This window comes from Lactuca saligna, chromosome 7 (assembly GCF_052625555.1).
Source record: "Lactuca saligna cultivar CGN05327 chromosome 7, ASM5262555v1, whole genome shotgun sequence".
Taxonomy (NCBI): Eukaryota; Viridiplantae; Streptophyta; class Magnoliopsida; order Asterales; family Asteraceae; genus Lactuca; species Lactuca saligna.
Genome location: NC_136423.1, coordinates 48,861,349 through 48,871,219, shown reverse-complemented (window position 1 = coordinate 48,871,219; position 9,871 = coordinate 48,861,349). Strand labels below are relative to the sequence as shown.

The 9,871-nt window shown below is 32.2% G+C and overlaps 2 protein-coding genes across 2 annotated transcripts; both read left to right on the top strand.

Moving 5' to 3' along the window:
• Positions 1-385: 385 nt before the first annotated feature.
• On the top strand, positions 386-2,673 carry LOC145005313 (auxin-responsive protein IAA28-like). The gene is made up of 4 exons (XM_078964392.1): positions 386-768; positions 1,601-1,842; positions 2,203-2,275; positions 2,393-2,673. Exons 1-4 carry the CDS (start codon positions 470-472, stop codon positions 2,442-2,444), a joined length of 666 nt encoding a protein of 221 aa, XP_078820518.1. The 5' UTR covers positions 386-469; the 3' UTR covers positions 2,445-2,673.
• Positions 2,674-4,905: 2,232 nt separating this feature from the next.
• Positions 4,906-7,965, top strand: LOC145006915 (uncharacterized). The gene is made up of 11 exons (XM_078965936.1): positions 4,906-5,087; positions 5,212-5,378; positions 5,496-5,698; positions 5,801-6,070; positions 6,893-6,901; positions 7,021-7,119; positions 7,237-7,287; positions 7,402-7,420; positions 7,537-7,606; positions 7,761-7,823; positions 7,926-7,965. The coding sequence occupies exons 1-11, from the start codon at positions 4,906-4,908 to the stop codon at positions 7,963-7,965; spliced, it is 1,173 nt and encodes a 390-aa protein (XP_078822062.1).
• The last annotated feature ends 1,906 nt before the right edge of the window (positions 7,966-9,871 follow it).

Below are 9,871 nucleotides of genomic sequence, written 5' to 3'. Positions count from 1 at the left end.
ATTGCATATTAGTTTTTACATATTACAAAGTAAATAACATAATTTAGAAATATCATATAGTTATTTCACTTATAAATCACAAATTACATAAATACAAGATCATTTGGGACCAATGATTCTAGTAAAAAAAAAAACTCATTTTGGACAATGATGCTACTTCAAAAAAATTTAGACCAAAGTAGCGATTTTTGCCTAACCACGAGGACCATTTTGTTGTTTTGTCTTAAAGAAACTTAAGTAATGTTGCCATGTTGGTACATTGCACGACTCGTTTGAATGAAGTGCCTTCCCCCTCCCACCACTTTCTCTCTCACACAGATTCACATTCAATACGTGTGAGACAAAATCCAACACCAAGATACATCATGTTTATGTGAATGTGTGTGTGTCTGTTGACAGACAGAAGGGCTATGACAGAACATGCCGAAATTAATCCTTTTAAAGTGATGTATATTTACGACATATTTCAATGATGTATGCAAAAATGGAGCTTCAACTGGCCCTGTCTCTCTCTTCTTCTTCGTCTTCATCTTCTACACAGTTTGATCTGAACGATCAGAACCATGAAACTGTACAAGGAAAAGCCATGTTTGGGTTCATGAAAACGGAGGATTTATTGAAAAGGAAGCTCTGCGTTAATGGCGATGATGATGAAGAAGAGTTCCTTGTCCCTGAAACACTGCCTCTTCTTTTCTGCAACAATAGTAACGACGATTATGGTGATGATGTGAATGAAGTTGAATCCACTTTTATGTTCATCAATCACAAGTAATTATTTTCGCTTTCCTCTTTTTTTCTTTGATGATTATCATGGTATTTAGATTGTGATTTTTTGTGAAAGAAACATGGTAGCCTTAGTATATACTCTTTTCCATTTTATTGAAAAATGTACTAGTTATTATTATTTTTGAACAGCATATATAATTATTATGATAAATATGTTAGCTTATATGTAATTAATTAACACGATAAATATGACTAAACCGACATGTTACTACAAATTAAAGTAATCTAATTTTTTTTTACATGGCAAAATGGGTCGGGTCACTTTAACTTCCATGCACTCTTTGATTTTTCTTTAGAATCTTTAATCAATAGATAATATGTTAAGTGGAGAAATCAAATATCCTTCTATCTATATCTATATAGGAGAATATTTGTTTGGTTTCAAAAATATTTTTAATTAAATTGATTTAGAAATTAGAAGGCTTTATTTGTTTGGTTTCACTTAAGGCAACTTCTACGATCCATTAGAAATAAAATGCAACTAAGGTTGACTCGTTTATCCTTATATAAACCGACTGAATTAAACTAGTACATATAAAAAAATTGTTTCCATTGTAAATAACTCTTACGGGTTTGAAGGCATACATTAAGATCTAATGAAATTTATATGGTTCGTCAGAGCCACTCTACATGCCAAGTAGAAAAGATTTATTATTAATTTTGTCAAATGTTTACAACTACATAGAAATCTATATATAAAGCTAGGCATTTGAGGTATTTAACTTTGACCATTAAAACATATTAGATTTCCATCATAAAACTGCATACGACATGTTTGTCATATATATTGACTATTGTGTTGGTTTTCTATTAGAAACGGTGGAGATGAGAATGGTGTAATCGGGTGGCCACCGGTGAAATCAACGAGGAAGAAGCTTTGCCACCAGAACCATGGTGGCAGTGGTGGTGATGATGGTCGTCGAGGAAGCGGAGGGTCAAAGTCAATGTATGTTAAGGTGCAAATGGAAGGAGATGGAATTGCAAGAAAGATTGACCTTAACCTACACCATTCTTACCATACACTCGTTCACACGTTAGCCAATATGTTTGGGAAGTGTAAGTACCTATGATAATGTGGATTAATAATCACACAACTTTTTTTTTTTGAGTATACTACTATTAATATACCCTTTTATTTATTATATATTTTCTTAGTTTGATAAAAACATCAAATCAATATCAAATCAGTGGTATAATAAGTAATTAGGTATGCATATTTAATAAAGTAAATATTAAAATAGAAATGTATATTTAATAGTAGCGAGGGTGTATGAATAAAATCACATTTTTAATATATGTTATAAAAATAATATTGTTTTTAGATATTATATAAAACATTTTGATGTTGAATTGTTTGTCAAAATACTTATAGATGTTGTCTTTATAACATGTATGATCATGATGTTGGAGAAACAGGTAAAGAAGAAGTGAAGCTTACGTATCAAGACCAAGAAGGGGATTGGTTGCTTGCTACTGACGTGCCTTGGGGGTATTTTAGTAATTCATGCGAAATATAATTCAATAAAATCTAATCTAATACATGCTTACTATTCACAATGTTGGTCGATCAGGATGACATTCTTACCCCTATTTGTAAATTTTGCAGATCATTTATGGAGGCAGTTCAGCGTCTAAAACTACTAAGAAGTAGTTATTGACAGATTTGCAAGATAGACCCTTCATCGTTTTGGTAGAATTGAAGCTAGAAATATAAGTAAAATTATTAGAAATATATAATTTTGTGTTATAAATACAATGCGTTGATTAATTATGTGGTATCGCGTGGTTTTTATGTAATGGTGCGAATTCTAGACGACATGTGCGGATTTGATTTCATAACTTTCTTGTATTTGTCTGAATGAATTTTACTGTTTTCGTTTGCTTTTATTTCATTTGTTATACGCTTTTAACGAGTGTTTCCTGTTCCTTAACGACTATTCATGATCGTGTATATTATTTATGTGTATATCCTCAAGGAGCTATCAGCTATATATTCATTAGTGAGAATGGGATCAAGGAAAATAGTTAGTTTGGATGATGATCGTTTGAAGTCTGAACTATGATTTATGGAGAGTATTATGTTAAACCATTGTAATAGTTTTGGAGTCTGAGATTAACATGTTCAAATAAACAAAGAAGCAACAACACTAGCAAAAAAAAAAAAAAAAAAAAAAAAAAAAAAGAATGGGACCAAATTGACTCAATCATCTCGATTTGTGGATTTACGGAACAATTCTACCAAAAAAGATGCCAAAGTTGTTCAGCTCGACAATGAACTACGTAAAACTACTATCGACGATTCAAAAATCATAGAATATTACATTCGGATCAAGGCGGTTGACGACTGGATTGATAATATTGATGTTGCAGTCCCAAAAAAGAACCTTGTCATGTACACCATCATTGGATTGTCTCCCAAGTTCGATTATATTGCCAATTTAATCCCATCATCCTGTGCACGTTCGTATCTTCATGAAGACAATATCCATGCTTCTCCTTGAAGAACAATCACTACAAGAAAAATCATTATTAGTGACTAATTTTTAGTGATGATCAAAAATTTGGTCATTGAAAGCATCTTTTAGTCACTAGAAATTAAATGGTCACTGAATTTTGGTAATCCCACAAATTTAATGACAAATTATATGTGGTGGTCACTAACTCAGTCACTAAAATGCGAAAAAATTACACTATTTTTGTTTCATATCATAACAACTATTTAGTGACTAAAAATAATTGTCACTTTGTTAACTATATAGTGACTAAGAATAATGGTCAATATCTTAGAAGCTTAGTGACAAAAAAAAAGTGGTAACTAAATTGGAGGTTTAGTGAACAAATATAGTGGTCACTAACTACTCTTATTTAAAACTACATGTCTACTCTTTAAATGGGGAAAACAATTAGTGACCACCCAATAGTGGTCAGTGATGAATTATAAGAAAAAACAATTAATGATCATAAAGCAGTGGTCACTGACTATATATATATATATATATATATATATATATATATATATATATATATATATATATATATATATATATATATATATATATATATAAAACTAAAATATTTTTAATAAACTTTTTATTTTTGAAAATAACTACAACTTTATTTTCTTTTTATACATCATTTCGCAAAGACTGGTTATTTATATGACTGGTCCTTATCAAACATATTACTATAATAATCTTTGGAAAAAGTTGAAAAAATAAAAAGAAAAACACATTTGAAAAAGTATGTTGTATTTATATTTTGACTAAATAAGGAGACTTTGGTAATTTGACCAAATTAATTATATAGATAATTTTTGTAAACATGATTATTTGCTTTAGTAAGGAGGATAAACAAGGTCGACTAATTTTGACTACTAATAAAGAGGAGTATGCCCTAAATCGACTCAATATCTCTTTTGCACTAAATTGATACACAACCATCTCGAGTTTGACAACCTCGAACTCAAGGGCAACTCCGTACCATCAAGCTTTCTCCATCACATCTCCTTCCAAGCATTCAGATAATCCGAGATAACCTCCCTCCATCGCTACAATGACGTTACAAATTCATCATGTTTGCTGGCTGATTCCGCGCAACCGTCAACTATATCACCGTAATCATGGCCAACTAAACAGTTTACCATCGGCAGAGATGTTCACTGATCTGTTGCTTCAACCAAGTCGATCGATAGTAAAACCTGAAAAAACTTGAGGTCTTCAGTGAAGGTGAGATCGAGCTTGGAGATGTCCGGTCCAACGGTCGTTGTAGGTCAGGTTACCGAGGTTGATAAGGATACATTTTGGCCGAGGTTGATAAGGTTGATAAGACCGTAGTTCTAGATATGTACACTCAATGGTAATGAATTAGCTCAATTATATTCTCCTGCATTTGCTATTATTTAATTCTGTGATTACTTTTCTAAGGAGGTCAAATAGGGTATACTTCTCTTTTGTGATATCGAAACCCTAGACTTAGCTCCGTGGAGTGTTTTTTTAAGGAATAAATCATCAGAATCAACAATTTACAAGTATCATCACTAAAACACAAAACTCAGAGCTTACAGAAAAGCTTCACAACTCTGAATCAAGAATCCATGAATTGCATTTACAAGTGGATGACATGGCTTCTTTCAGTAACCAGTTGGAGCTGCTTCACAGAAAGCTTGATGCATTAATTGGGGGCATTTCTGTCATTCATTCAAGTGGAGCAATTGTTGGTGACAATATCTTTGCTCGTGTGGCTACTTCTGTTGATGCAGCCATTGAAGTAATCCAAGATTTCCAGGTGGGTTGGATATATTTGTCCCTTTATCATTTCAATAATATTGCTTATTTCATTTTTTTAATTTTAATCTGGGTTTGGGTTTGGTGTGGCGGGAGTGATTTTTACATTCGTGAATCTAATAATATCCATTTTCATTTTCAGGTATCGGCATATTTATATTCCTAATGGGCTAACACTCCATGATATAGCTCTGTTGCTTGCAAATGGTCAAAGTATCAAAACCAGCAACAGTGATGACATGTGTGCAGTATGTGGAGATAGAGGAGAGTTGATGATTTGTGATGGATTCCTTCGTGCTTTCCATGCAGGTGAAAGCTTTATCTGTTCATTTTAGTTAAATATTCAATGCAAATCTAAATATCTAATATATATAAGCTTCTAGCTTTCAGTTTGTCTGGGAGTAGTAGATGATGTTTAATCTGAAGATTGGCATTGCCCATATTATAGAGACAGTATTGGGTCTGGTTCTAGTAGAAAATCATCTGTTACAGAGTCAAGGCCCATTGTGATCAGACTCACATGTGTTGTTAAAGCCCGAGAATACGAAACTGGTGGCTGTGTTATCTGCAGGGCCCATGATTTCAATGTTGCAGAGTTTGATGATCGAATAGTAATGCTATGTGATCAGGTAGGTAAATTGTAATATATATATATATATATATATATATATATATATATATATATATATATATATATACACTAGTGTGTTTGAATATTGTTGCAATGTGAGAAAGAGTACCATGTTGATTGTTTAAGAGAGAGTGGGAGATGTGATCTGAAGGCGCTCCCATCGGATAAATGGTTTTGTTGTGATCACTGTGATATAATTCATGGTGCTATTCAAGATGTGGTTGTGAATGGCGTAACTGTAATTTCGGCTGCAGTTTTGAGTATAATAAACAAGAAACATCAACATGTAGACAAAGAAGGAGTCACAAATGAGAAAACCGCTATCCTGAACATTTTGCCCCTCCTCTCAAGGGTTGCTTCCATTTTCCGGGTGGGTTGGATATATTTGTCCTTTTACCATTTCAATAATATTGCTTATTGCATTTTTTAATTTTAATCTGTTGATGCAGCCATTGAAATAATCTAAGACATGATTGTTTTGTTATAGAGTTATAATCTTGCTAGTCAACTTGGACAATCTATAATTAAACCGGTTCCAAGTTTATTTACATTCAAGATTGATGATATCCGGTAGACAGAGTTATCTGGGGTATTGATTATAGTTTATTATGATTATATTAAAAGTAATTATCATTGTTTTTTTCTTAAAAGATGATGAGGATTTGAAACAGTTTTTTTTTTCCAGATTATATTCCTGAAAGTGAAGCCAAGTTTAAAGTTTGAATATTTGAAGAAGAACATTCCATAGCTCATCCAAGTAAGTTTTTCTCATGAATTTTATAAAAAAACTTATAAATTTATAAATATACAAATAAATAAAAGTACATTGCTATTTCTTTAATTTAGGTTAGGACAATGTAAGTTACACATTGGGACTTAGTGGGCCCGTAATTCTTCGCTTATCTGCTTTGGGGGCTTGTGATCTTCTTGATTCTATTTATAAAGGCAAGAAACCAATTTCTTTATTATTTATTTATTTATTTATTTATTTTAATTCTATAACTTTACTTACATATCAATTCAGGAACACTTCTTGTTGACTTTTCTCCCGATCTTTCAAATGAAGTATAAAGGCGTTGATATCTCAACCCAAAAAACAATTTCCGGTCTTTTTTATTCGTAAATCTTTAAAGTAAATTCAACATTTTTTTTAAATTTGGTGTCATATTTTATGTTGGTATACATTTTGCAGAAACAAAAAGTAGGGTATTAGGAGAAACGATTTTGTAAATATTTGTTGAATCGTGAGGTTTGTATGATTATTTTAATTCGAAAATGTGAATTATATTACGAGAAAATCTTATAAATTTTTGTGTGTAGGGTATTGATGAAGATATATTATGGGCTTCTATTTCAAATAACTCATTGATGTCAATAGGTACTCCATTAAAGCAATGCTCTTTTTTAGTAAAAGGAAAGGTACCATATAAGTCAAAATTGGTCAATTTTGGTTTTTATTTTTTTCAATTCAACAAGTTAATATTTTTGTCATAGTATTTGTTTTTGTAATCCTATTAAGCATTTGAATTAATTTAGGGCCAATTTAAGGATGAATTTGTTATAGTTGGAGGTGTTCCATTATCTGAGGTGTCTCTCTTTCTTTTCTTGTTAAAAATATTCACATTCTCTTTTGCTTTCATCTTTTTGATATATTTTAACTTGTCTTTCTTTCTTTTCTTGTTTGCTTACTTTTTGAAACAGATACTACATGGTGTCATAGGTAAGTTCTATACTTCTATCTCATTGATGAGCTATGACTTCATATTTCATTTCCACCATTTAAAATTCAAGAAAGTATAAATTTCTTATTTTTATGTTGTTTTTGGCATGAAAAAGGCTTGGTACGATCCCCAATTTTAGCAACATTGCCTCAAACACATTCAAGATTGTATAGAGTTTTCCTGAGGTTAGAGCTTTCTTCCTTTTAGCTCTTTGATCGTTAGTTGGAGTATCACTAAGGTAAAAAATTATTTGAGCTTAAAGAAATGGAAGAAAAAAATAAATGATTTCATTATTTTGTAACCATATATTATTTATGGTGATGATAATTAGATTATTAGATACTCTTTCTTTGGGACAAAAGAGGAATTTGATTCTACTCCATACTGGCTTTTAGGGCTCAGGTTTGACCTTAATTCATTGGTTAACTAGGTTCAAGAATTTATTTCTCATTATTTTTCTACTCTCTTTTATAAAAATTGTAACTTTTGGTTATGTGAGTGTAGGTATAGCACTTTTCTTGTGTTATATCCAACTGGCATATAATATAACATTTACTCAAGTAAAATTGCTATGATCTATAATGCATTGCCTTATATGAAATTAACAACCCTCCATTCCTACTACCATTTAATATGACCGTTTTACCCTTTTCTTTTCCTTGACTTTTTGTATTAAGTAAAAAAGAGACACCTACATAGATAGCTTACCATATAATACAACCATTTTACCCATCTATTTAGAAATGATGCTTGTTAACAAAGAAGTAGTATCTAATTCTTGCTTGAGTAAATGGTCAACTTATCCTTCTCTTTGATTAATGATCATTTTACCCTTCTATTTAAAAACAATGCTTGCTAACAAGGAAACAATATCTTACTTTTGTTAGATTAAATAACAGTTTAAACCTTCTATTTAGAAGCAATGCTTGCTCACAAAAGAAATAGTATCTTACTCTTTTTTGAACAAATGATCATTTTATCCTTCTATTTAGAAACAATGCTTACCAACAAAAGAAACAATATCCTACTCTCATTTGAGTACATGACTATTTTACTCTTCTATTTAATGAATGACCATTTGACCATTCTATTTGGTAAATGACCATTTTATCATTATATTTTGCAGGAGTCTGAAAAGTATTCCATAAGGATGCCCAACAAATGGAACTTTTCATTTGATTACTTCTATTTTGCTTTTGTGGTGTTAGCAGCACTATAATTTCATGTATAATTTAGGTGGAAAATCATCCATTCTTATATGAAGATATATTTGTTTATTGTTGTTGTATTATGAACATTTATAGCATTTGCCTTTTCTTTTGTCTAATTGGATATTATTATATTTAATTTTGAAAATGACATTTAATATTTCAATAATTTTTTAGTTATTGACCCTTTTTTTTGTCTAAAAGACACGCACGTTTGTTTCTTTGACTGCCAGCTAACCAACTTCCCATCGAGGAATTGGCAGCCACCAGTGGTGCTTTTCCTGTCAAGGCCACATCCACCAAGGTATGCATCTGAGTAGGCTTGAACGAAGAAGCCTGAGTTAGAAGGATACCACAGACCTAAAGAGGTAGTTCTCTTGAGATAACGTAATATGTTCTTCACTGCAAGCATGTGAGGCTCCTGTGGATTTGCCTGAAACCTAGCACAGTAACAAACAAAAAACATTATGTCAGGCCTGCTAGCAGTAAGATACATTAGAGAGCCTATCATTTGACGATAAAGCGTAAGATCAACAGCCGGTTTATCCAGGGATGGAGTGAGCTTAGTGCCGAACGCCATTGGAACTTTGACCTTTGAATCTCCCATCATGCCAAATTTTGCTAAGAGAGTCTTCGTGTAAGCTTCCTGGTTGATAAAGATGCCTTCAGGTCCCTGTCTAATATTTAAACCAAGGAAAAAGTTAATAGGACCCATCGAGCTCATTTCAAATTTAGTCTCCATCAGCTTTCTGAATTCAGCTGTTAGGCTAGGATTCGTTGAGCCAAAGATGATATCATCGACATAAATTTGAACGATCATAAGGTGGTTACCTTCCTTTTTGCGAAAGAAGGTTGGGTCAACCGAAACTTGTTTGAATTTGGACATCTTAAAAAATTTAGTCAGCGTTTCATACTAGGCTCTCAGTGCTTGTTTCAGACCATACACGGCTTTATCCAAAATGTAACAATGATCGGGATACTTTTCATTCACGAATCCAGGAGGTTGCTCCACATACACAGTTTCTTCGAGTCCGCCATTGAGAAATGCACACTTGACGTCCATTTGAAAGACCTCAAAGTTTTTGTGAGCAGCATAGGCAAGAAATATTCTCACTGATTCCAACCTAGCTACAGGAGCGAAAGTCTCTTCATAGTCAATGCCTTCCTCCTGACAGTATCCTTTTACGACCAGACGTGCTTTGTTTCTTATAACGTTCCCTTCCTTGTCAAGTTTGTTCCTAA

What these genes read in the sequence shown, in the direction of transcription:
- LOC145006915 (XM_078965936.1), top strand. Translation starts at nt 4,906, where the DNA reads ATGGCTTCTTTCAGTAACCAGTTGGAGCTGCTTCACAGAAAGCTTGAT. An exon ending in CAGGTGGGTTGGATATATTT is followed by an intron (nt 5,088 to 5,211) that starts GTCCCTTTATCA and finishes TTTCATTTTCAG; the next exon opens with GTATCGGCATATTTATATTC. An exon ending in CTTTTTTAGTAAAAGGAAAG is followed by an intron (nt 7,120 to 7,236) that starts GTACCATATAAG and finishes GAATTAATTTAG; the next exon opens with GGCCAATTTAAGGATGAATT.
- LOC145005313 (XM_078964392.1), top strand. Translation starts at nt 470, where the DNA reads ATGATGTATGCAAAAATGGAGCTTCAACTGGCCCTGTCTCTCTCTTCT. An exon ending in TTTATGTTCATCAATCACAA is followed by an intron (nt 769 to 1,600) that starts GTAATTATTTTC and finishes GTTTTCTATTAG; the next exon opens with AAACGGTGGAGATGAGAATG. An exon ending in AGCCAATATGTTTGGGAAGT is followed by an intron (nt 1,843 to 2,202) that starts GTAAGTACCTAT and finishes TTGGAGAAACAG; the next exon opens with GTAAAGAAGAAGTGAAGCTT.